Source organism: Rhododendron vialii, chromosome 10a (genome assembly GCF_030253575.1).
Source record: "Rhododendron vialii isolate Sample 1 chromosome 10a, ASM3025357v1".
NCBI classification, from domain to species: domain Eukaryota; kingdom Viridiplantae; phylum Streptophyta; class Magnoliopsida; order Ericales; family Ericaceae; genus Rhododendron; species Rhododendron vialii.
Window position 1 is genome coordinate 7065165 of NC_080566.1, and position 27814 is coordinate 7092978.

Sequence of the window (27814 nt, forward strand, 5' to 3'; positions counted from 1 at the left end):
TCCTTATATAGATCCATCCTCGATCATCCATCTCCTCTGGTATGCGTAGACTAGAGACCCCCCCTCGATTTTCTTGTGAAGGAGTAGCAGTATTCATGCAAAAATATCGTTTTGGAAAAAGATCGACTCGGTCTTTTCCGTAAAAGATAATCTTGCAGAAATACCACGAGGGTATGGCTAGTGTAAACGAGCCGCCGGAAGATGTGCTGATCGATATCTTGTCTCGGCTTCCGGCAAGATCCATCCTCCGATTCAAATCTGTCTCCAAACGCTGGTACTCTCTCGTCCAAAATCCTATCTTCATCTCCCTCCACCGCACCCACGCCCGGTTCTTCTACTGTGTCTCCCAGGAACGCACCGTCGACCATAACCCCTGGTCCATGCATTTACTCCCCGACCAGACTTCAATTCATGACCTAGATCTCTCTTTCACCAGGCCCCACCTTGGCAAGGATTTCAGCCACCAAGGCTCTTGCAACGGCCTCATGTGTCTCTCCTTGAACTCCAATATCGTGATATGCAACCCTGCAACGAGAGAATTTAGGCTACTCCCTCAACCCCCTTGTCATTCGTGGCATACGAATTACCTCGGGTTTGCTTTTGACTCCAAAACCAATGACTATAAAGTAGTTAGAGTCGCCACTCTCCGGGAAACCAGGTGTGTTGATTATAGAATTCACATCTATTGCATGAGTGCAGATTCATGGGAAGAACTCTTCCTAATGGCGCTCAGCCACAACTTAGACGGTTATCATCATCATCCTTGCACATCGAAGGATGGGGTTTTCTATTGGTTGACTTCTTATGTTCATCCTCGTGACCGGATTGATGTCTTAAACACGGTTGAAGGATCGTTCAAACGAAGGTCCTTGCCCATCGACGTTGGTTCTGATTCGCAGATTAATCTTTGTCTTCTAAATGATTCTCTTGTCCTTATTGTGTCATTGTATAACAGCCGGCTAGGAGAGACTCAGTTTGACGTGTGGTTAATGGACGAATTAGGAGATCAGGAGTGTTGGACTAAAAAGTGCTCCATTGGGCCCATCTCAGGAAGTCCCATCTCAGGAAGTCAACGTGCATTTGGGTTCCAGCCAAATAATGAGGTTTTTATGACTGGATGTGACAATGGGCTGATTGTGTCGTACAACCATAGCACAGGGGACACAAAAAAATACAAACAGTTATGCAATTTGCCAGAACTAAGGTGTTTAAGACAAGTTTTTCAATACTCAGAGAGCTTAGTGTCGGTTAAGAGACGACTTGATTGAGTTTAACTTTAAACCGTAAGATTTGCTACTCTGCTTAAATTCCCTAACAAATGTATTCTTTAATTTGTTTTGGTTTTTAATTAGATTCCTATATTATTATTATCTTATGCAAGGTGGCTCTAGCAATCCTCTCGTTATGAGGCCTTTCTTTTATACATTCAGAAATTGGCAGGATATATATGTATATCTACATACACACATGATAGCGGCACACCCCACTTATAACTCATAAGTCTGTTAATTTCTTTTCACTTTCTTTTTTAGGGCCTGTGCAAATAGCAGTGTGTCTGTTCCTACTTTTTCAATGTATTAAACTAGGATTTGTCTTTGCAATTGGAATATAGTTATCAGTGTTCTAAACAAGCAATTAATCGGCGATTAAACGTTGGCGATGCCTATCTAATTGGATCCGACTAACGATTAATTGCTGATCACTAGTTAATATGCATCAATTAATCGCTTGAAGGTAGCCGACCGTCTGACTAGCGCCTTGCGACTCTTTTAGAACAATAATAGTTATATGTTCCAAGAACTATATTTAGTTTAACTCTGCTAGGTGTATTTTTATTCTTGCGATCAATTAGCTTAGCATGTGTTCCGACGAAGTCGTCGGAATCGTAGGAAATGCAGATTCTGTAACCTAGCTTGAGACTCTGAGGAAGATCACTTGTATGCCCTTTTTGAAGTTTCAGGTTGATAGGTGAGCTGGTTGTTTCCTACCTACTCATGGAGTTCTACTCGCTCCACTTGTGACTCTTGTCCTGGTGATACTGAGAATACAATGAGGGGATGGAGAGTTCATCTCCAATTTTGACGTAAATAAGGATGACAATTTTATCTGAAGCCGATGGATGCCTGAATCAATCTGTACTAATCGGGGCAATTTTTTATCTGATTTTTTATACGCATGTTGGATTTTGATTTCTTATTTGAAAAACAATCTGGCGGGTTTCCATTCGGGCTGAACCAACTCATTGCCATCCTTAGATGGAAATATGTGATTTTCTTTTTCTAAAGTAGATAAATCATTTTGACTAGTTCTTGAATATACTAGTATTTGTTTGCGGCTCTTCAATGTCTTCATTCTAGAAGTATATAATGAGAATTCAGAAAGTTAGGTGATTTTTAAATTCTGCATTCTCCAATTTATTCCTGATAATAATGCATTTTGGGTTTGGAACTTTGGCTTCCAACACCAAAAAGTAAAAAAAAAAATTGCAGAACTCAAAAAACAAAATTAAGTGGCCAAATAGAGTACTCTATAAATCCAAACACCCAAAATTTAGTCACATTTTGCATTTTTATATCACCACCTTTGTAGAAGGTTTTTGAATTCTGACTATATAGTTTCACTTAGTGGCAAAGTCAGGATTTTGACTACGGGGGCCAGCTTAAAAGATATATGTACTTATTATATCATAAGGTATTTGTTTTCCAATTTATTACATTTGTACATTGAAATAATTTTTTATGCTACTTTAATTGTCACGTGCTTATATTTTATTTATGAAAGAAATAAAAAAATGGGCTCACTAATATAAAATAATAGATTTTTTTATCAAATCGAACCAAAATTATGAAGATTATAAGTACTATACACGAATAATTATCCATAACATTCAAAATCAGGTGTATACAAAATAAAAATTTTAACACTTGGACGCTCGGGGAGACGGGGCCGGGGGTCGGCCCCCGGGCCCCAACATAGCTCCGCCCTTGGTTTGAATCACAAAATCATTTTGCACAATCTATTTTTCACATATCATCTCGACGCTCTTTATAATCCATGAATTTATAATCTACAATTAACAATTTAAAAGACAACAAGATCAAAAAAAATAAAAATTAATAGACAACTAGCCCCGAAACACATATTTTTAAGATCGAAAAGTCTAAGGAAACCAACTGAGCGCAACGACGGCATGTGGAGTTCACTCTGGCCCCGCACATCGGGACGGATCCAGAAATATAGTTTAATGGAGGTACTCGTTAATTATAATGGCGAGAGCTTATTTTTTTTAGTCAACCATAGCAAAATCATATAAAATTAACACATGCATTATTAACTACAAAAATTTATAACATTACTTTAAGTTTAATTAGGTGAAAATGAGCATAAAATCTCATACAAAATTTTTAAAATATAATATAAATGAACATCGACAAGTTTTAGAATAATCAAGCTAATTTTGTTGGTGACTTTATTTTAAAATATTTCTTCCAAACGGTTAAAAATAAAAAGAATCAAGAAAGAATAGCTCTAAATACACAAACATGCAGCTCGTAAAACAACAAATATAAATACATCGTATGATGGAATTCAGGCATAAAAGTATATTTTCGAGGTATATGCAAGTGCTTATGTTTATATACTAGCACACTTTCATAATTATGCTAATTAATTAAAAAATTTAATTTCGAATGGGGCATGTGCCCCGTGTGCCCCCGCTTCCGTCCCTACCCGCACCGATATTTATCGCGGGCGCGCTTAATTTTTTTAAATTATTAAACGGCTCGGATTCCGTGGGCGGAATGAGCCCCTCATGTCGTCAGTTTCCTCCCATCGTTTCCGTAGCAGAGTTCTTTTAGGATTTTAACCACTGATAATGTAGTTCGACTCCTTCGCCTTTCATAATTCTTTTATAGTTTGTCTACCCATTCTCTCTCTCTCTCTCTCTCTCTCTCTCTTCTTTTATAGTTTGTCAACCCATTCTCTCTCTCTCTCTCTCTCTCTCTCTCTCTCTCTCCTTGTGAATATAGGGGGCATTAGAAGCATGTTAGTAGTAGTATTCATGCAATTCTTTTATAGTTTGTCTACCCATTCTCTCTCTCTCTCTCTCTCTCTCTCTCTCTCTCTCTCTCTCTTGTGAATATAGGGGGCATTAGAAGCATGTTAGTAGCAGTATTCACGCAAAAAGATCGTTTTTGATGCTCCGCACCCCAAAAAGGGTTTTGGAAAAAGATCGACTCGGTCTTCTCCGTAAAAGAGAATCATGGAGAAATACCACGAGGGTATGGCTATTGCAAACGAGCCGCCGGATGACGTGCTGATCGACATCTTGTCTCGGCTTCCGGCGAAATCCATCCTCCGATTTAAATCCGTCTCCAAACACTGGTATTCTCTCGTCCAAAACCCTATCTTCATCTCTCTCCACCGCGCCCGCGCCCGGCTCTTCCACTGCGTCTCACTGGAACGCACTGTCGACAATAACCCCTGGTCCATGCATTTACTCCCAGACCAGACTTCAATTCATGACCTAGATCTCTCTTTCACCAAGCCCCACCTTAACAAGGATTTCAGCCACCAAGGCTCTTGTAACGGCCTCATGTGTCTCTCCTACAACTCCAATATTGTGATTTGCAACCCTGCCACGAGAGAATATAGGCTACTTCCTCAACCCCCTTGTCATACGTGGCATACGGATTACCTAGGGTTTGCTTTTGACTACGAAACCAACGATTATAGAGTGGTTAGAGTCGCCACCCCCCGTGAAACCATGCGCGTCGTTGGTCATAGAACCCACATCTACTGCATGAGTGCGGATTCGTGGAAAGAACTTGTCGTTGTGTCGCACAACCACGACTTCACCGGTTATCATCATCATCCTTGCACATCATTGGATGGGGTTTTCTACTGGTTGACTTCTAATCTTTGTCCTCATGGTTCCACTATTGATGCCTTAAACACGGTTGAAGGATCGTTTCAACGAAGATCCTTGCCCGGCAACGTTGGCTCTCATTCGTGGACTAATCTTTGTCTTCTGAATAATTCCCTTGCCCTTGTTGTACCATTGTATGACCACCGACTAGGAGAGAGGCAATTTGATGTGTGGTTAATAGACGAATATGAAGTTCAGGAGTGTTGGACCAAAAAGTACACTATTGGGCCCATCTTAGGAAGTCAGCGTCCATTTGGATTCCAGCCAAATAATGAGGTTCTTATGACTGGATGCAACAATGGGTTGATTGTGTCGTACAACCAAAGTACAGGGGACATAAAAGTATACAAACAGTTATGCAATTGGCCAGAACTAAGGTGTTCAACACAAGTTTTTCAATACTCAGAGAGCTTAGTGTCGGTTAAGAGACGACTTGATTGAACTTAACCAGGATGCTACTGCATAAACGTTTTCTAAAACAGAAGGGGAAGGTGTAAGGCATACCAATAAGTTTCTGGAAGTCATTCTTGTTAGTCTTCAACTCAAGCACCATGGAACTACGAAGCAGATCAATTTCCAGGTCTTTGACAAGGGACATAAATCCATTTTCAATTTTTCTTCTCTATTCTTGTGCTTTCTTCCTAAGTAAGTAATTTAATTTTGGGCTTCATAACTATTGTTCAACCCTGGTTTCAACTAATGTCGCGAAGGGGATGCATTTGGTTAAACTTTATACCGTAAGATTTGCTACTCTGCTTAGATTCCCTAAATGTATTCTTTAATTTGTTTTGTTATTTAGATTCCTATATTATTATCTTGTGCAAAGTGCGTGGCTCTAGCAATGCTCTCATTATGAGGCCTTTCTTTTATTTAATATACATAATTCATATTCTTTCGAGTACAATAATATTGGAATTAGGGATTTGGCAGTGATGCCATTATGTATGAACCGGAAGCCATGACTTTGCAAAGAGATCATTTTCCCCTGAGGCACTCCAAGCTTTTATAGTTTCGGGATGAAAACAACTGGATGAGATCAAAAGAGTTATGGGTGAATGTTTGATCCCTTTACAGCAGAAGAGCTTAATGGTAGACTTTCGTTTCATATATTCTTAGCACAGTTAGTCATGTAACAATTATTTGGAATCGGCTGCATGGATCTGCTTCCTGTTGTCGTCTTTCCTGCACAATTTTGTGACTACTTAAACTCATGATAGTTAGTCGATTTCGGTAGGTTTATGAATTCCGGTTTATAACTGAACGGGCCGGCATTGGTTTTCTGCCTCTTGTAGAAGCTGGAAATTCACAGACTAGTTATGATAAAAAGATCAAATTTCATTCCATGCCCACGGGCAAATTGATTCTTGTGAATGATCAAACATTTCCATGTGTTTCTCAACCTCAGGGGGACAAATCCAGTAACATAATTAAGAAGGAAATTCAATACAAAAAATTGACCATGAAACACATTAATTAAAGTAAGCTATAGACAGAAGAGTACAGAAAGGAGTTACATGTGCGAATCATCCTAGCAGTGATGCTTGTCTGTTGACTTGAAACTTTTTTTTTTTGAACAGCAAAGAAGAATTTAATTGATCTTTGAATTTAGCATGTACAAAGACTAAAGTAACTTGAACAAAATAGCATCACGACCGATAACAGACATCCCAACGAGGCTGGAATATAAGCTTCGGACAATCGTACGCCTTCTGTTCACTGAAGCTAAGCTCTCAATGGATGGAAAGGCTCGAAAATTTTGCTGGAGGAGGGCCATAAATTATCCATCAGAGATTGTAGAGAATGCAGATTCTGTAACCTACCTTGAGTCTCTGTGGAAGATCACTGTATGCCCTTTCTGAAGGTTAAGGTTGATAAGTAAGCTGGTTGTTACCTACCTACTCCTGGAGTTCTACTCGCTCCACTTGTGACTTGTGTCCTGAGAATAAGCTTCTGCAAGTTATTCTTGTTCGTCTTCAACTCAAGCACCATGGAACTACAAAGCAGATCAATTTCTAGGTCCTGGACAAGGGACATAAATCCATTTTCAATTAATTTTTCTTCTCTATACTTGTGCTTTCTTCCTAAGAGATGCATTTGGTTGAACTTTAAACCGTAAGATTTGCTACTCTGCTTTTGTTTTGGTATTTAGATTCCTATATTATTATCTTATGCAAAGTGGCTCTAGCATTCCTCTCATTATGAGGCCTTTCTTCTATTAATTTCTTTTCTTTTAGTTTACTCTCTCATTTCCACTTGCTAGCTTACATTTCTTTCTAATCAAACAGACCTAAAAAAAAGAAAGAAAGAAGATCATCTCCCACCTCATAGCACACCAAATAATGATCATCTCTCCCTTTATAAGATAGAATATATGTACGGACAATGAGAGGTTGGATTTCATGGCTTGCATGATGGACAGCCGTCTTCTGTATTCTTCTATCTACAACTTACTTTACTTATGTGTTTCATGGTGGTTGATAATTCACAAGAGTCGATTTGCCCATGAACATAGGATGAAATTTGATCTTTTTATCAAAACTACAAGAGGCAGACACCCAACGCCCCATTCAGTTATAAGCCTGAATTCATAAACCTGCTGAAATTGACTATCATGAGTTAAAGTAGTCACAAAATCGTAGGGGTAAGACAACAAGAGGAAGCACATCCATGTAGCCAATTCCAAATAATTGGGACATCACTGTCTGTGTTAAGCATATATGAAACGAAAGTCTACCATTAAGCTCTTCTGCTGTAAAGGGATCAAACATTCACCCATAACTCTTTTGATCTCATCCAGTTGTTTTCATCCCGAAACTATAAAAGCTTGAAATGCCTCAGGGGAAAATGATCTCTTTGCCAAATCAAGGCTTCCAGTTCACACATATTGGCATCACAGCCAAATCCCTAATTCCAAAATTATTGTACTCGAAAGAATATGAATTATGACGTACACGATATGAGCTCTTCTAGGTGCTCACCTTCTGTGTCCTCATCCATGAGCACAGAATCCGTATCAGGCACATAACCAGCCCATTTCATCTCAGCTAACAGCAGATCCAGATTCTCGTAGATCTGTTCGCGTCTCGGATGAGCTTTGTCCCCGACAAGAAACATGTGTAAGTTACTCTTTACCTCAATCCAGCTACAACCCGGCTCCTTCTTCATCCCACTACACTTCATCACTCTCCTCATTTTAGAAACCTGATCCCACATTCCTGCATCAGCGTAAATATTTGATAGAAGAATGTAAGCAGAAGAGTCATTTGGATCCAATTGCAATAGAGAATTCACAGCTTCTTCTGCCACCTCTACAGCGCCATGCATCTTGCAAACACTAAGCAGGGTTCTCCAAATAACATCATCAGCCTGAAAGGGCATTTCATGAATAAACCCCAATGCATGGCTAACTTGGCCTGACCTTCCTAATATATCCACAATACAAGAAAAATGCTCCAATTGAGGATCTAATCCAAAATCACTTGACATTGAGTAGAAGTAATGCAACCCTTTCTCAACTAGTCCCATATGTGCACAAGCTCGCAGGACTGAAACAAAAGTCGCATGGTTTGGTTTCACACCTTCAACTTGCATTTCGTCAAAAACCCTAAGCGCCTCTTCTCCAAGCCCGTGTTGAGCATAGCCACAGATTAGGGCATTCCACGTAACAAAATCCCTCTTTGGTGATTTATCAAACATGAGCCTGGAGTCTTGCATGTTTCCACACTTCGAATACATGTCAACAAGAGTGCTGGATATAAAAACATCCGATTGGAGTTCATGCTTGATAATTTGTGCATGGATTTGCTTCCCTAATCCGACAGTTGCCAGATTGGCACAAGTATCAAGAACTGTCGCATATGTGAAGCTATCTGGCTTAACTCCCATTTCTAACATCCGAGAAAAGAATTTCTGAGCTTCTTCGCTTTTCTCATCCGATGAAAACCCAGAGATCATTGCATTCCAAGAAACCATTGATTGTTGTTCTTCCATTCTGTCATGGAGCTTCTCTGCGTCTTCCAACTTTGCACACTTGCAATACATATCCACAATAGCACTTCCAACAAACAAATCAAACCCCATCCCAGATTTGATTACTCGGTTATGGACTTCCATTCCACAGTTCAGAGCCTGCCGACCTGCACAAGCTTTCAATACACTACCATAAGTGAAGTCATCAGGTTCCATTCCCCACCGGAGCATCCAAACAAATAGTGATAGCGTTGCCTCTTCGTATCCATTCTGCCCATAAGCTGCAATAATTGCATTCCATGAGACAGCATCTCGTATTTCCATCTCGTCAAACAGAAAATGAGCCTCCATCAAAGCTCCACATTTTCCGTACATATCCAAAATGGCATTTGCCACACAAACATCAGTCCAGAAAATACTCTTAATTGCTAATCCGTGTACTTGGATCCCCGCTAAATACCCTTTCATCATCGCACAAGCACTAAATGCACCAGATAGGCTTATGTCATCAAACCCAAAACCAGACTTCATTAGAAGCCGAAACACCTTTAATGCATCCAAGCCCTGATAACGTCGAGCATACCCAATAATCATAGCATTGTAAGATTGAAGATTATGAGTTGGCAACGAGTTAAATATCTTTCTAGCCTCAAGTAAACAGTCACATTTTGCATACATATCCAGAGTAGCAGTCCCTACTATAATATCAGATCGAAAACCAGCCTTTATTGCATGAGCATGCAATTGAGCTCCCAACCTTACTGCAGATAAGCCTGCACAGGATCTTAAAACACTAGCATAAGTAGATTGACTTACCCCAAATCCCTCCTGTTGCATCTCCTTGAATAGCTCTAAACCACCCACAAGCTCCTCATTTTGGACACAACCTGCAATTAAAGCACTCCAAGAAACGCAATTTCTTTCAGGCATCTCGCGGAAAAACTGTAACGACTCGCCCAACTTTCTACATTTAGCATACATATCTACTATTGCACTTCCACTTACCATATCAAGATCAAAACCCTTAGCGACCGCAAGCCCATGAACCTGAATCCCCACGTCATAGTTCTCTAAAGCCGAACAAGCTTTAAAGATCAAAGAAAAGGTTCTTCGGTCTGACTCTATACCTGCTCCCGTCATTTTAAAAAAAACATCAATCGACATTCGATGGTTACCATTCTGCACGTACCCCGAAATCAAGGAATTCCATGAGACCACATCCTTCTCTGGCATCGAGTCAAACGTCGATTGCGCTACTTCCATATTCCCACACCCTGCATAGCCGAATACCATCGCATTCCAAGAGACCGTGTCTCGTTCAGGCGTTTTGTCAAACACTTTGAGGGCGTAATCTAAACTGGAGCACTTTATGTACATCTGAATCAAACAGTTGGTAACGAAGATCGTGGGTTCGAACCCGGATACAATCATGCTAGCATGGGCTTGTTTTCCCGTATCGGCTGCTCTCCGATTCGAACATTCTTGGAACATGTGGGAAAAGGTTTTTCTCCTGTTGGGTGGCGTCTGGTTCTTTGTGATTGTGGAAAATGCACTGATGGGTAGAGTCTTGAATGGCGCCTTGGGTGAGAAAAAGAAGAGTCTTGTGAAGCGTAGGTGAGAGAGAAGTGGTGCCAGTGCCATTAGCCTTTGAAATCATGCTTTGGCGGGTTTATTTTGCCGTTAACAGCCGGTTTTTTTCCTTTTCAAACTCTCATTTCTGTAGTTGATTAGAAAGGGCAAACTTTGCTTACACCCCTGTGATTTGGTTGATGCGCGCATAAATTTTACTACAGTATATAGCACATAACTCCGCCATAATTTGTGGACTATGTGCACATTTAAGTTCTCCGTTAAACTTAGTAGGAAATTGAAGGTTTAGTTTCGTCGCTCATGAGATCGGCACTGTCGTAGTCCCTGCCGGAAAAATTAGTGTCTCCCGGAATTAGAGGATTTTGAATAATTGAAGGATTTAGAAATTTGTCTTTCTTAACTAATTTAGGTCTTGAGTTTGCAAAGATCTTGCTTGTCAATAGCAAGAATTGTGGTAAGAACATGGGAGGAAAGAGAGAAAAATGACATATGTAGACATTTAAAGATTCTTGGAGGGCACTTGTCAAAAAAAAAAAAAAATTTATTCTTGGAGGGCAATTTTGTCTTATAAAATAGCTTATACTCTTTATAGGCACCCGAGTTCCATTTTTATTGGGTGATGCTATTTGCAGCCCTTTATTTTCTCACATAGCCCATTACATTTCGATAAATGGTTGTTGAAAATCATAAATAACATTTCGGTAAATAGCTGTTGAAAACAAGGTTATATTTCAGTAACTACATATCGAAGCCGAACATACATTTTCGGTAAATAGCTGTTAAAAAAATATTATATTTCGGTAATTGGATGCTGAAAATATATCTCAATTTCGGTAACTAACTGTCGAGTATTTTTTAAAATTTTTAACGGGCTACGAAAGAAAATAAAGGGGTGCGAATAGCGGCGCCCTTTTTATTTAACTTTTGACGGAAAACTTAACTATACACATAGTACACAAACCACAGAAAAATTGTGTGCTACAAAATGAAGTCCAGGAAGTTTGCCCTAATTAAAACCCTCAACCATTGGGCTTAAAGTGGGCTGATTTCTTTGGATTCTCAATCTATATTTCAAAGCCGAAATGTGCAATGCAGATTAGCTACAATGCATTTATAGGAATCAGTCTCTTTTTTTCTTTCTCACTTTATTTTTTATCATAACAACCGTAACATTCCTAGTTAAAATCCAATTATTGATAAAATTGGTGTTATAAAGAAGACATATTAACACCTTCAAAATGAGGTTTATATTAAATCTATTTCATAAGTACCGGAGACAGGAATATATTTTTTTGAACTTTAAGATTGAAAAAGGACGAAATATTTGTGTATTTAGAGGACGAAGTAGAGCCTTGGGTGAAATTACGAAATTAATGATGTTCTCTGTATGCCCTCTTTGGAATAAGAGCTGTATTTTAGAGCTCTATTATAGAGACTTGGTTTGGAGATGGTCCTAAAATATGGTATAACTAGGTTTGTTGCTCATTGGACAAAGATTTAACATGTTGAGATAAATAAATTGTCAAAGATATTTAGATGAACATGGGCTCTCTATTCCTTCTACCTTTCATAACTGATAAGGATACAAATAATAAAAAGTAATACGGTCAAAAAAGTTGAGCAGGAAAATAAAAAAATTCAAAGATGGTAGTGAACAATATTAGTCTCAATTTTCAAGCAAATAACTCAAATAAGATAACTTTAAAATGCTAAAACGAGCTCATTTATTGAACTCAGGAAACTGGGCTCCTGTTACTTGAGTACATGATCACCAGTTAAAAAAGGGAAAATGTCATGAGAACCCCCGATGTTTCCCTCAAGTACAAATGCCCCCTCCACATTTGGAAAGTGATTTTTAACACCCTGAGATTTCCCTTAAGTACAAACTGGGCTCAAGCTCATTTATTGAATTTAGTGTGCATTTGGTGTACTCGAAATAACGTTACCCGTAGTTTTTTTGATGGTTAAAATGGGCATTTCATAAATTTTAACAATTGACTAACGGTTGAGTGTAATTGAAATGCAGCACCAAACCTTAGGGGGTTGAAAATCATTTCTCAAACGTGGAGGGAGCATTTGTACTAAAGAAAAACCTCGGCGGGTGTCAGGGATAATTACTCGTTAAAAAATTGCATATATGCTCGGGGGTAAGCTCCTCTCCATACCTCAATCCTCCGTATCCTCAAATCTCCTTTTTTCGAGCTTTACTCGAGGTCTGCAATAATGATACATATCATTCATCTCATAGATTTCGTAAGGAGAAGACAGTAATCTAACTTTTCCACTTTCCATTTTTTTCTTTTTTCTAAACAGGAAATTAAAAGTGCATAGTCCAATAATCCTCTAGCAAAACCCTCACTTCTACTTTCAACCTTAATTCAGTCTACGCTCCTGCTTTCAATCTTCGCCCCGTGAATTTTCTCCCTCTCACACATGCTCATTATGCGACTTGGAATAGATCACCCAAAAATACATGGAAAATGAAGAACCTAAAGTAGAAAGTTGTCATTTTCACCAATTGGAAGGGAAGGTCAGTGCCTCTGTCAGTGCACAGAGAGGCAATCAACTAAAGCACTTTATTTTTCCTATAGAAAGGTGTGACCTGACCATGGCATTGGCTCATATTAGCTGTTCCGAATCTCCCACAAAAACAGTCTCTTTCCTTTTGCACAGGAGGATATTTTTGAGGATTGTGTGGGGACTGAGAGATTATTGCTTCAATCATTTTGGAGTTGAAAATAAAAGTAGGGGATTATGGTGTGATGACTTATTTTCCTTTAAAAAAATTCGAGGTACAAAAAGGTTTATTAAAAAAACTTGTACTTCTTTACTAACCAGTTAATTCCTGTTTATATCATCATTATATAGGTACAAATAAACCTTACTAAAAAGTATACAACATTTGGAGGGTGTCAGGGGCCACCAGCTCCAGCAACCTTCGCCCCTGGATGAAACAAGAAAATCAGAAAGAAAATCGGAATTGAAAGAGCACTGAGAGAGGAAATATAACTCTTTTTAATTAGCAATATTACATGCATCATGGTGGAGTGTGAATCCGGCCGTCCAAAGTAATGTATTGCCGTATGTGTAATATTTTTATCGATCGCTTCACCTAAAAGGCTAACGTCTCTATATTGTTTCCATAATTAGATGTATATTCTTGCTATTCTTTTTGTCATACAAGGAAAAAGCCAAAGGTGGACAAAAAAAATAATCTCATTCTTTTCATCAAGATATTGTCACAATTAAAAAAATTTCCCAGGTCATGATATTTGATTCTCTCTTACTTTATTGTGACATGAAAGTCTGGTCTGTGAAAACTTGGATTGAGAGCAAGTGGATACGTTTGTGGTTGCTGCCAGGCATGGACAAGTGATGAAAATAATAAAGAGGACTCAGAATATAAGACACTAAAAACAAGAAGAACAAAGAAACAAAGAAGCACCAAAGGATTAACATTGTCTCAAGAAAGGGGCTGCCTATCACCTCCAAGCTAGTTTGAAAGGAAGCATCTTTATAGGGTTCCAATTCAGGAGATATGGTTTCCCTTTCCTTTCTTTTTTATTAGAATGACAAGAAATTGCATTATTAACAATGAAAATTACTGTGGGAATTAAAGAAATAAAACTTGCTGTTGCATTAACAAGAACACAAATCTATCCTGTCGCATACGAAAAAAAAAAAAAGCGGACTGAGCATGCGAACAGTCTGTCAAAATTGCCAACAAATGTACGTAAGATAGGTAGATGCGATGGGGAACGATGACAAAGCAACTCTCGCGATGGAAACTGCATGCGGCTTGAAAGTAAGAAGCTGCATACGGTGGTTTTGCTAGCGATGGATCGACAACTCCTCCCTACAAAAAGTCTTGCAAATAATCGACCGAGTACGTACCGAGGACGCAAGTAGATGACAGTGCGCATGCATCTACTTATCATTTCTCCGAAAAAATACTCAGGTCCATTGGATATGAAATGTATCAGATATGTATGCAATATTGTTAGTCAAATTAGACACCCTGATCCTTTAATTTTTTATGTCCGGAGAAAAATACGTTCGAATTTGGTTAGTTTCTCACACAGATAGAAGATGGAAATCCCATGTTTGCTAAATTCCGTCTAACTTTGGATCCCAATCCCAAGGATGCACATGCACCCCCGATACTCATACACGAGTTCATATTTACGGGAAGAGGTCATGAATTCCATTATATTAGTAATTATTAAGATAAGTTTGTCTCGTACGGTCAGGGGCGGACGCAAGGGGGTGCCTGGACCCTTGCATAACTCTAAATATTCCCACTGATTTTACTAGTTTTTTAAGTTAGTTTACAAAAGTTCTATAAAATCGACCCCTGCAAGTCTCTTGAGAGGGAAAAAAAGCTTCATAAAGTTTCTGTATATGTGAGAAACCCCCCTCCCCAGAAAATTTCGAGCTATCAACTATTTTTTGGTCATAGCTAGGTACAATTATTAAAGGGCGGTTAGGTATATGTACACAATCTCGTCTCCCTCTCAGAACTAGCTAGCTAGTATAAGTATATATTATGGATTCTTTTTTCTTTTTTTTTTTTGTCACTAGTGTAGAAATACATGCGATTCGAGCAGTACAAATCATGCGTCCGCCACTGGATATGGAAATTATTTGTTGGACCCACTGTATATGTAAGCATCCAATAATTTAGAGCTACTTATAAAGCATGTACTGCCCCCTCCTTTTTTTGTACCAATAAAGAACATTAGCCGCTGTCCCAAGGCCAACTTGCTAATGAGCATTAGCCAAACTCTGGCAAGAATCACTATCCCTTTTCCATGGCAATTTTTGAGTATCTCCAGGCAATATTTCAACCAGAATCAAGGTAGAAGAATTCCAGATGAATCATTCATGCCCGAGGGTCAGAAATATGTCAAAAAGATGAGAATAACGTTACCAGAATTCAATAGGGTTTGATTGTGAATTGAACGAACTTTGGGGGTGCAAACCCCTTTCAATTTCTTTACTACTCCCTCCGTCCCAATTTAATTATCCTTGGATAAAAAATTAATTATATCTTTAAATCAGTAATGAATTTTATATCCAATATAGATCTTATTTGATAGATCTCGATTAATTCTATAATACAATATTTTTCAAATCACATAAAACATTATAAATTACGATATATAATTAATTAAAAAGTAGCACAAACTCCCAAAAAATACAATTAAATTGGAACGGAGGGAGTACAAGGTATTGCTATACTTTGAGAGGGTTCTTTTTTTCTTTTTTTTCCACACAAAAAAAAAATCTGACTTCGATTGTCCCTTCAGATCCGGGAGTGCTGTAGTACACCCCCGTGTAGTGCATGTATAGAGCAGCACGCAGCCGTCAATTTCATCAATCAACGGTTCAGATCAAAAATCAATTAAGACCGAAAAACCGGTCATAATTAAAAATCATATCTCAACTATTCATTGTCAAGATCGATGGCGTGCCTTACAGGGCCTTGCACTACAGGATTTCCCAATTCTCGTCCCTGCACGCCTTTGCCACGCATGCTTGGAGAGTCTCTTATCCATCTCACAGATAGTTTCAAGTCTGGATAAAGAAAGAGGGTACTGAGAATAAAGAAGCTGACAACCAGCATGTAAAAGGCCCTGCTGGATCGCATGAATCGATGGCAGCTTATTGGAGAAAAAAAGAGAGGAAAGTCCACTTTGACCCCTTATGGTATGGGCCATGTGCGGATACACCCCCTATGGTTTAAAAGTGTGCACATAACCTCCTGTGGTTTTAAAATTGTGCGGATAGACCCCCTGCCGTCATGTTTTCCGTCCATATTAACGGAGGTGTATCTCACACGCCTCTAGAATGTAATCTTAGTCATTCATAATGTATTAAATAAACAATAGAATATCTCTGTAAAAATTCATCTTGATCAGGTATCAATAACCAGTGATCTAATTTGTGGTAAATTCAAATTGGAAAATTTAATTTCATAACAAAATTGATTCGACCATGAACTTTTCATTTTTTGATTGACTTGAATTTTGGCATAAATGTAGTATTTGTCAAACTCTACAATATCAACGGTTTGGATTCAATTTTTGGTATAAGGGATGGTGTGGTTAGATTTGAAAAAGAAAACGAATCAAGGGAGATGATGAGGGTATATTGGTCTTTTAAAGTTGTGTCCATTAAAATGGACGGAAAACATGACGGCAGGAGGTCTATCTGCACAATTTTAAAACCACAGGAGGTTATGTGCACACTTTTAAACCATAGGTGGTGTATCCGCACATGGCCCATACCACAGGGGGTCAAAGTGGACTTTCCTCGGAAAAAAAATTCGTGTATGTAGCTGATCCCAATTAACTGAAACTTAATGCTCGATCGGTTTGGTTTGTAATGGCCTCTATGCCCATTTAGATCCGTCACAGAAACTATGATCTCAGCAACCACATCAAGAGCTCCTGAAACGATGTTCTTAGCAACAAAATTCAAAAGAAAATCAAGAAATGTTTGGATGATAAGGATGATGTGTTCTATTTGCCCTCAAAAAGTCTTTAAAAGATTGCAATATCCTTAATCAAAAGGGGTTCGACTAATAAATGGGCATGAGCAAGCTAATAAGTGTTTGTCCTCTATCAAGTCGCTTGTTCGAATCCGCGGAAGCCAAACATTCCAAACCTTAGAGTCGCTGGAGGTTTGTCCGGTCATTACCTTCAGGATCCCAGAATCAATCGAGTTACGCGCAAGCTGGCCAGACAGCCGGTTATCAAAAAAGATGGTAGCAATTTGCTTTAAACAACGGCGGCACCTTTTGTTATCCACATTGTTAGTGGATCAAAGACCTCATTACAAGTACGTAAGCCACATTAATTAGCAATCGTGTTATTACCCTAAATTCCACCACCCACAACATGGTTTATAGTATTATGCATTGCACCAAAGATTTGGCATGATACCAGTATAATATATAACATAAAACAAAGACTGAAAAGATTGCACAAATAATGGAGGGAGTTAGTCTACCTAGGGTTTTTATTTTTTAATGTGTGAATTACAAAAAAGTGAAACAAAAGTAAGGTGATGAAGGAAGTGTAAGATGATCACGAGCTTATCCACAATAGACCAATCTCTTTGGATTTCTTGTGACCCTCATTATAGAACAAAAATAAGGTGATGAAAGATGTGTGGGATGATCAACAGGTTGGTCGAGCAGAAGCATGACACCAAGTGAAGGACTTGCTCCTGCAATCTCACAGGTTCGACCCGGCCTCACCATCAGCGGGGGGAAAAAATTGGCCAGACACCCAACTGTTGAGGGATTATAACTCCTGTATTGTTATAGTTTGAGTAACGTGAATCAATCTCTCGGTAGAAGTAGTTGGTTGAGACTGTCTACTCGATACATCTCTTAAGTCGAAAAACCAAACTACTTGTCGGAAGGTGAAACGAACCCCTCCGGAAAGAACCATTCAATCTCGTACCAAGGGCACGTACGTGATTCTTTTGTGTGCAAGACTTCTTCTTGCAGCCTTTCGTTCCGGATATACCAAATAATTACAGGCCTGATCCTGAGAAACGAGAATAGTTTCAAGGGCGAATGACATATACTTATATTTAACGACTGATTGATACGCAAGCTCACATGACATTTTTCTCATGTAAAAAATCATAAGATCCGGACACAGAAGAAAGACCAGTTGGCTAAAACTACAAAACAGTAGTTCGACAGGATACAAATATATAGGACACAACCCATAAAGAAGTATGCAGGTGTTGGACACAGAGCTGAATTGAGCTGAACATATTTGGGTTGGATAAAAATTTCATGTGCCTTTCCTTGTTAATTATTGGATCTATCTGAAGGGGAAAATGTTAAGAGGTCACCTTAGTGGGGTGCAGGAAATAGTCAGGTATGGTAAAGTGACTGTACCACAACATTTAACATTATTACGGTCCTCCATTAAAGAGCCTCATCATAAGCATGAGCTCAACTAAAGAGAGCCCCCATCATAGTCATTTGGAAGAGTGCGGAGAGATGAGTGTAGAGATCTAGTAGCTCAACCTGTGTGTGTGAGAGAGAGAGATGAAAAATCCTTTGGTGCTTCTGGAGATATTATCACATGGTGCTCCAATGAAGCTTATGGCCTAAGAACCACGCGTACGGGTATGTTGATACGGCAAAATCTAAAAAATGTTGGGTGCAAATGTATTTCTATAATTCGGTAATTTCGAACAATGTATTACACGTAATAATTACAATTTAAACGAAGACAAAAGCTAATGACCTAGGCAATCAGGAATCCATCATCAAACAATAGTTTGATGCAAAACTTAAGGTGAAAACTAGAGTTTGATCTCATAATACTAAAGAACCCATAGACTCAAAATCGTTATTTTACAATCGTGCTAAGCATAGAAAAACGAAGTCTTATCAACTTAGTTTCATTTCTGTGTTGGGTACGACTAGATATATGTTAGGTACTTTTGGGATACAAAAAAAGTCAAAGAGAAAAGTTTCGATAAGAGTTTCGTGTACCCGGCACGAATTTAGAAGTACCATGCAAAGTTCCGATACTCTTAATATTACGTGCACGAGTACACCAATGTTTTAAAAGTACCAATGCTTCAGAGCTCACGGCTTTATAGTGTTTGAGCTCGGCTTGTTTAAAACGAGCCTAAAACTCGAGCTCGGCTTGTTTCTGGACAAGCCAAGCCCAACTGAGCTAATTTACTTAACGAGTGGGGCCTATAAAACGAGCCGAACTTCTGCAAGCCGAGCCGAGCCGAACGTCCAAGTGTTTAGCTCGTAACATACGAGCCTACAACTCGAGCCCGAGTTCTGCTCGAGCCAAGCCACAAACTGCTCACGAACAGCTCGATTCTTTTGCAGTTCTACCGACATGTACGTATCTCAAAACGATTGTAATTGTGTACAGAGTGGAGGGTGAGATCGGGGGGCATATTTTGGTTGAGTTTGACAGGTAGGGCGGGGGTGAGGGTGCGGCCACCACGCGCGCTGGTTAGCGGGGGGCCCAGGGGCAAAATCTATCGTGCGCCTACCCTCTTTTCTGTTCGTATCAGAGCATATTTTCGTGGGGGGATGTTAAATCGGGTAGCCCTCCGTGCGTGACCCAGGCCGCTATTTTAGGGCAGTGTCCCAAAAAATTTGCAGATTCCCCCACTGGTCAGATTTATATCTTCCCAAATTGCCCATGCCATTGTCTTGGATTATCTGGAGTGGGTTGTGTTGGGAGGGTAGAATGGGAATTTGGGTAAGATGGGTATGATTGGGAAAAGATTCATAAGATATGAATGCCGGGTTAGGGTCTTAGGTGAAGTGAGTGACATCAATTCAATCATTGCCTTCACATCTGATGGGAGGGGTAATAATAATACAGCGGGGTGAATTCGGATCGTCCAAACCTCCGTAAATACGCAAGTTTTTTCTCCATATACATATACATATGCAAATACTAGTATAAAGTTCACTCAAACAAGGTAATTTTCTAAAAAAATTCCCCATTCTCCCAAAAAAAAATATCTATACTTTTTTTCGGTATTTTTTGCATTTTCATAAAAAAAATTAGTTTTTTTTCGTAATAGTTGAAATTAATTATTCGTCTCGACGAGAGGAACCAAAAAAAAAAAATCATACAAAACGAAAAAAAATACGTGTTTCATATTTCATCTTTAGCCAAAAAACAATGTTGGTTTTGGTAATTTTTTTATTTTTTAGACTCCTCTCGTGGAGACAATTGATTATTCTAAAAAAAACGTGAATCTAACAAAAATTCAGAAAATAAGAACAAAACCACCAAAATTAAAAAGTACCAAAAGTTTAAAGAGAATGGAGCTAAATCTTCTTGGAGATATTAATATGAAAACCCAAACCAAAAACTAGTTTACGAACCCAAAATTCAAAGACAGAAAAATGCTGATCAGAAAAAACTTTTTGTGAGCATTCTGAAAACAAATTCAAGAAGTCTTTTTCAAAGTTTGAGAGGACCAATACAAGAGGCCACATTCCATGGCATGTCTTTGCTCTCCCAGTGAGGTGTTGAGGCAAGTGAAGTCATCCTCCATTCCCCTGAATTTTTGGGTGTTGGGCGGGTATCACACACGTGGTATCCCGTCGGCAATTTCAACCGTCTAAACGTGTTTTGAATAGTCCGGATTTTAGAAAGAGAATAAATCTAGACCATTCAAAACATGTTTGGACAGTTGGGATCAACGACGGATACTGCCACATAGTACCTGCTCAGCACCCAAAAATTTCTCAAGAATATAGAACAAGAAAGATGCTCAATTCCAAGGAATGACTCTTTCTCCTTTTCTTACCCACTTATAAAGACCTGATGTCCAGACAATAGGGTCCCTAATATATTCTCAATATTATAACCACGAGTTTTGCATAAGAAATAGATCAACAGAGAATTATTAGGATGATATACTAATGAGCAGAATCTAATATGAAGCCAATTCAATTTGTGGACTTCAAATCCTGGCATAATATAAGAATTCTCCTCAGATTCTGGAAATGGAAAGAATTCCATGCAAGGAAGATTGCAAAGAAAAATAATACTAGAAAAAAGTGAGAATTTTATGTTGCCAGAGACATGGTAAAGAATCTTACTTATCGAACATTGATAATAAGGTCATATCTAGTCCAATGAGTTAGTTTGATTGGTTGGTAGGTTTGCTCCCCACACAATTGACTAGGGTTTGATTCTTGTGGTCAGGCTGCGAGAAAGTAATTTCTTGTGAATATCCTAGTCCCTGCGTGGATGGCCTGCCTTTGATCGGACCAGGAAGGATACACGTAGCTGGCCCAGACATTCCTGACCGTCGAAAAAAAAAGGGTCTTATCTGGGAATTCTCATTTTACCAGGTTTAGTGGGTGATACAAAAGCAATGTATATATACAAGTACAGTGCAGGATAAGGAGAGAGATATATACTGCTACATGAATACAACTACACTAAATCATTAACCACCTTTATACAATCCACCTTCAAATGGAAAAAGACTCTATTGGAAAGCAGAAAAGGAGAAAGAAAACAAGGGAAGAACAATTCAAAGACAAGAAATGAAAGAGAGGTCTATATCTGTCTCATGACATTGTTGACCATTGAGTCCACTCAACCTGACCCAAAATGAAGTAGGGTGAGAGCACTTGCCCCCATAGGATTCTGGTTCTGGATGCATTGCAAGGCTTCTTTTTTCATTAGTGGAAGACTGGATTTCAAACTACATCCATATTTCCACCCTCCCCATTCCCACCACCAGATAACAAGATTTTTTCCCATTTCTCAACACTCACTAGTACTGAGTTTTGAGGTCAAAACAAAAGCTAATCTTCTCATTTTTCTACTTTGGTTCAAGTTTTATATCAGTAGATTTTGACTAATTTGGTCAGCATTTGACATGAGTCCGTACTCGCATAAAAAATTACGAACGAACTTGTTCACGTATGGCAGTTTGAGTTTTGTGGTCAAAACTAGCTAATCTTCTCAATTTTCCCACTCTAATTCAAGGTTAGAATCAGCAGATTTTGACTAATTTAGTCAGCATTCAAGGTGAGTCCATTCTTCGTGTAAATATTTAACGGCGAGTTTAGAAACTTGAAATCATGTTATGCAGTTTCAGTTTTCCCCATCCTCTTGCTGATAGCTCATTCACATTTTGTCCAGTTAACCAAGATTTGCACTTGAGCTGCGATTAGTTATTTTTAACCACGAAATCATCTATAAGCTTAAGCAGATGCAGGGGTAAGTTGGATTATTTATTTCCTCAAAGCTATACACGTGCCAGTACTATAATTAGTCAGTCGATGCTGGGATTCAAACACAGGACGTCGTGATCTACTGCAGTGGATACCATGTTAAAACTTCTTGACACCAACCATGGAGAGGGATAAATTCGCTGATTTCCTCTTAGTGAAATGCATAGACGCGCTCTAGTAATGGAAACATTACATGGTAGAATATCACATCACTGCTTTTGCACTTCCCCCCATTTTTACCACTTAACAATCACAGTGGAAGGTGGTGATGTCTAAATATGAATGGACTTCCCTGCAGCAATGACTAAGATACCCCTCCCCACTATGACGTGGCATACTAATCCGTACCTAAATGATCCACAAGAAGGTACTTTTGGTTCCTAATAATCAGAAGGGTAAGAATCAAGTAGACTGTATTTAATTTTGCGATGGGTCTAATCTAAGTGGTGGTTGACTCATCAGTTCCTTATACAATCCATTCCACTTTCAGAAAGGCTTACCCTTCCCCAACCTTCTTCCCCCTCCTGTCGTACGTCACCAAACGTCGTTGGCTAAGGACATTTTTAATCTGCATATAGGATATTCAATTGGCCCGGCTTGACAATGGCACCACTCTTTGAGATTGACTAATGAAACCCCACACCAGTCGCCTGCTTTCTTTTTAAAACATTCCAACACCTAAATTATTACACTGCCCACCATATATTATCCTCCTTCTGATGTAAGCAATATTTGATCTCAAAATGATTATCAAACATGCAACTCATGAACATGTCCATGTATGTATATGCTTCTCCATGGACAAAACATGGCCTAAAATTGCATGCATGCATTAGCCATTGATGAACCACATAGAGCATGAACTATAAACCAGTACAGACTTGTCTGTTGCCTGTTTCATCTACACAAGGGTGTGAGGCAACAGGCAACTTCTGTGTACGTGTGCGTATGCTTCTTCATGGATAATGATATTATATTGAAGCGGACCTGCTAACCCTTAGGCTAACCACGTGGCTCAAAAGGTTAACCTCAAGTTAATAGTAGCTGGTGGGTCTTACCTTATAAACCACTTCATGTTTCCTATTTTTCCCGATGTGGGACATTTTGGGGTTCTCAAATCTCCCCATCTTATGATGCAACGTCCTCGTTGCATTGGACCTGCAAGCTTCCCTTGGTGGCCATGGTGTGGCACTTAGCTCTGTATAGCACATCAGTGTGCTCGTACCAGATTCTAAATGTACGCAAGTATGTATGAATGTAACCATTAACTACTAGTGCAAAGGGCATGAGTAACATACATGGAGGTGAGGCTACTAACGTACAAGCACAGTTCCTGCATCATATTCCACTGGTCTTATCTTTATGAAACTGCAGCTACCTATATTTTGAGAAGTGGGGCCATTCAACCTTTTTCCTTCCTATAAAATACCTCTTCTCTTGAAGCTTCCCTCCACCTGAAAAACCTCCAACTTTGTTCAACCTGATCCCTACCATATATCCCAATCCATACCACTCAACAAAGTTTAAAGCCATGCATCCCAATGATGCTGCTGAACTTCATTTTCTAGTTCCTTCTAACCCAAACCCATATCTACCTAATATTAATATGATGCAAAACAACACAGCAGCATTTCAGTTTAGCAGATCCTCTAATCCTCTATACCATCTCCAGACCACTCCTCAAGTCCAGGAATTCAACCCTCAGTCGACATGTTTCAGCAACAACTCAACTTCAGACGAAGCAGATGAACAAAACCTAAGCCTCATCAATGAGAGGAAGCAGAGAAGGATGATATCCAATAGAGAGTCTGCGCGCAGATCACGTATGCGCAAGCAGAAGCACCTGGACGAGCTCTGGTCGCAGGTTGTTTGGCTACGGAACGAGAATCACCAGCTCATAGATAAACTAAACCATTTCTCAGAAACCCATGACAAGATTGTCCAAGAGAACGCTCAGCTGAAAGAAGAAACCACTGGGCTTCGTCAGATGATCACTGACATGCAGCTCAATAGTCCTTACCCTAATTTGAGAGATTTGGAGGATATTAACTGCAACATGGCGTACCTCAGAACTGAATCCTCAAACCAGTCGGATACAAGTTCCTCGGGTGGTCTTCTTGGGTGATCTGAAGGCCAATGAATTTATTTATCCGTTTATATATTTTCTACGTCCATCCTATTTGCCTTGATAATAAGCTCTATGAGATTGAGAGAGAGACTGCAATAATATCGTTTTTGACTGTGCTCCTTATTTTAACTCAGATTATCATATCATATGTAGAAGTAACAGTCCTCTGTATGTTCTAGAATTAAGATCTCTCCATCAACCACATAAACATTCAGAAGAGATCACAAGTAAATAGAAGAAGACGACATTTGAACTGACCTGTCTGACCAGACTCCACCATGATCCTTCCAAAACTGATTGTATGAAGAAGTCCACCATCTTCCAGAAAGGAGTTCCTACACACAGCATAATTTAAAAACCAATAAAAAAAAGGAATGTGAACCAAGCACTATTCTCAAAATGCCTGAAACAAATTCAACCCATTATTTGGAAAGTACTGATTATGTCAGGGGATCTCAATGGGGGGGAGATATAAGTGGCATTATTTACGTGGAAAAGGGTAACAGGAGTAGAATGGTGGTGGGGTGGAGATGTTGGTTATTGTTCAAAACAGCTATAAGATTATAAAAGAACGTGTAAAGTTATCCACTACTATCCCTAGCACTGTTCCTGGCCTTCAGTTCCGAAGTTCCGAAATTTTGTAATTGATTGGTCTAGAAAACTCAGTGAGTTAGCAATTACTCACTGTACTGATATAGCAGGTAGTGAAGGTGTCTGACAGAGATCACCAGCAAAATTAACAAGAACTTCAAGCCCCTCTTTCACAAGACAAGGAGTACCTCAGGAGCCTTATCATCATTGTTTCTTTCCTTACCTTTGCTCCCTGCAAAGCTTTTACCTCTACTTTTTCCTAATGCTGATCGAATTCCAGAAATTCCACGTCTTGGTAATGTGCACTACTACTCTTGCTTTGCAAATATTTACAGAAAAGGGCTGTCTTTGCTTCTTATGTCAATTCAATACATTTTAGCATGTATGAGTTGCCATGATTTTGTGTTTCTTTTGTCCTCTCTTTTTCATGTTTATTATCATGTGGAACACATACCGACATGTCAGCCCCGCATGCATGTTCGTTTATTTCTGCTTTCTGTATTCTTCTTCTTCTTTCTCTCTATTTCATTCTTTTTGGTGGGTGCAAAAGCACCATCACCCAGGTAGGTCTCTTTTGTAACCAAACTTTATGACGATTACTGTTCCTGTAAAAAGAGCACATAATGTGATACACGTTTTCTAAAAAGTTGGCTTACCTTTGCTGCAATACTAGAGGAATCAAATCTGCATTCTTTACAAGTACTGATCTTCACTGCCTTCACCCCTGCTTACCCATGAGATGCTTGTTCACCTTGCCAATAAAAACCCTCACTATGCAAGGGACCCTGCCAAGTGCCAATAAAAACCTAATCCTCATAGTCAGAAGCAGTTCCAGTATGCAGACACACAGGAAATTATAATAAAGGCAAAGCACTCCTATTAAGTCACGTTGTGGCATTTTTCTGAGGGATTTTTGAGATTTGGAATTGTAAGGAAAAGTTATTCTTAAGAAAGTACATTGACAGTCCATGTCGAGAGGACATTTTAGTGAGCAACGAGAAGGCAAGCGAGAGTTTCATTCCCACAAACAATCAAGAGCCTTCATCCCTCGCCTATCCGCCCACAAAGTACAATTCAACAGATATGTAACACCGCATTTTAGCCTTAAAGAGGATAGAATTCATCTATTAGGTCAATAGCTTTGTATGACACGGTCTCATTAAAAGTTCAGATGCCTTATCCAAAATTCATCTATTAGGTCAATAGCTTGTGTTCACCCGCTAATGCGATTTGAAGTTCACCAAGCACCTGGTATACAAGTTACACTCTAAATGCATATTGGACTAATAGAATTCTTAAAATGGATCATTGAGTACGCAATACCCATTACAACAGAATTATTATTTTTAGAAGAGAAAAATAATGGTTTTGATAAGAGGGTGAGATACAAATTAGAGGATAAGTTTTGGCTGATCTCATCCAAAGCACCAACACAATAAGAAGGCTCTATTGGCTGGATACACAATAGTAAAAAGGCAGAGAATATTTAAGCTCAGAAAAAGGCAACTGAGTTCTATGTTTATGTAAACTGCATGCAAGATGCATACGATTGGTTTGATTGTGCTTAGTTTTCCTACATTAGGATTAAACTTCGCAACTAAGGACAGCCAAATAATTGGCTGCAAATCCTGCATTCTAAATTTCCATTTGTGCCTTTTCCTATCCTTTTTCTTCGCAAGTCCCTTTATAATAAGGATACCAATCATACTTATCAATCAACATCAACATCAGAACCCATGTTGTCCCCAATCATTGGGAGTATAAGCGGGGGAGGATTGGAACAGACCTAACCTTTGACAATATGCACAAAGTGGTTGTTCTCAGAATACCACTGAAACAGTGGCTGCTCTCAGAATACCAATCATACTTACCAAGAAAAAAAAAAAAAAAATTCCATTCATAGAACTGTTGTCATTTTACCAACCGGGGATGGTGATATGCGGCTGGTGCACAGCACAGTAGAAAAGACCAAGGCTAAAACTCCACAATATGAGGCTCCTCTCAGACATCCACGCCAACTCATGCAAATAGCCATATGACTTAAACATACAGCCTGTTGGTGCCTATGCCATATGTTGAAACCAAAACACAAGTAGAAAAAAACTACTAACAAATGTAATCCATCACAAACCGGTACCCAAATTTGTGTTTTCCAACGTATATCTAGCCTGAAATTACCCCGAAAAATACATGCGAGGCTCCTATCAGACGTCCTTGTAACGGGTGCAAATTGCCTCGCGACTAAAACATGCAATAAAAAATGCTACTCCCAACAAATGTCGAGGGATAGGGTACCAACCTGGTTGGAATGTTACCTTCTCATTGCGATGCCATTTTCTCTTGCTCCCTTTAATCGTTGTAACTTTTTACAATCGATTATTGCTTTTCGTTGTTAAAAAAAAAAAAAAAAAGCTAACATATGTAATCCCTCCCAGATCAAAATTTTCATTTTTCTAGCAGATTTATGGCTTACAAATACCCCCAAAAATGCATATTCTAAAATATAAATCGTTCAATAAAGGTCCAAGAAATAGAACCCAATGCATTAAACTGTGCGATAGATATAACCTTTAAACCGCACTATGCCCTTTATCAATTCAGGCCACAGAAGGCATTGTCTACACGCTGAATCTCAGCTAATAATTAAACAGATAGATACATTATGGATAAGACAGACATTATTGGATGCAGAAATCTTGCGTATGATTGAAAGAGACGTATCAACTTTTGATATACCTATAGAAACAAATGCGATTTCGTGCAAGTATCTTTGTTGGTAACGATTAAAAAAAAAAAAGTTTTGATACGTTTCTGGGGTTTGGTTTGGCCGAGTAGG

At 39.0% G+C, this 27814-nt stretch overlaps 3 protein-coding genes and 1 long non-coding RNA gene across 7 annotated transcripts; 2 read left to right on the forward strand and 2 right to left on the reverse strand.

Annotated features, from left to right (window-relative positions):
- The first annotated feature begins 61 nt into the window (after positions 1–61).
- On the forward strand, positions 62–1268 carry LOC131302824 (putative F-box/kelch-repeat protein At1g12870). The gene has a single exon (XM_058329618.1). It carries the CDS (start codon positions 174–176, stop codon positions 1266–1268), a length of 1095 nt encoding a protein of 364 aa, XP_058185601.1. The 5' UTR covers positions 62–173.
- A 6302-nt stretch (positions 1269–7570) lies between these two features.
- Positions 7571–10692, reverse strand: LOC131304569 (pentatricopeptide repeat-containing protein At3g02330, mitochondrial). The gene has a single exon (XM_058331839.1). The coding sequence runs from the start codon at positions 10535–10537 to the stop codon at positions 7868–7870; it is 2670 nt and encodes an 889-aa protein (XP_058187822.1). The 5' UTR covers positions 10538–10692; the 3' UTR covers positions 7571–7867.
- Positions 10693–14192: 3500 nt separating this feature from the next.
- LOC131304571 (uncharacterized) lies at positions 14193–27655 on the reverse strand. Of its 4 annotated transcripts, none has more exons than XR_009192429.1 (4): positions 26903–27651; positions 25635–25763; positions 24646–24722; positions 14193–14342 (listed from the first exon to the last, which is right to left on the reverse strand). It is a non-coding gene; the product is annotated as an uncharacterized LOC131304571 (long non-coding RNA). The 4 variants fall into 4 exon arrangements; XR_009192430.1 differs by having other exon boundaries at positions 27547–27648; XR_009192432.1 differs by lacking the exon at positions 14193–14342 and adding an exon at positions 16812–16938 and having other exon boundaries at positions 26903–27655.
- On the forward strand, positions 23287–24516 carry LOC131304570 (basic leucine zipper 43-like). The gene has a single exon (XM_058331840.1). It carries the CDS (start codon positions 23791–23793, stop codon positions 24382–24384), a length of 594 nt encoding a protein of 197 aa, XP_058187823.1. The 5' UTR covers positions 23287–23790; the 3' UTR covers positions 24385–24516.
- Positions 27656–27814: the final 159 nt, after the last annotated feature.

Bases quoted from the DNA above. Each gene is read 5' to 3' on its own strand.
- LOC131304569 (XM_058331839.1), bottom strand. From the start codon at position 10,537: ATGGCACTGGCACCACTTCTCTCTCACCTACGCTTCACAAGACTCTTC.
- LOC131302824 (XM_058329618.1), top strand. From the start codon at position 174: ATGGCTAGTGTAAACGAGCCGCCGGAAGATGTGCTGATCGATATCTTG.
- LOC131304570 (XM_058331840.1), top strand. From the start codon at position 23,791: ATGCATCCCAATGATGCTGCTGAACTTCATTTTCTAGTTCCTTCTAAC.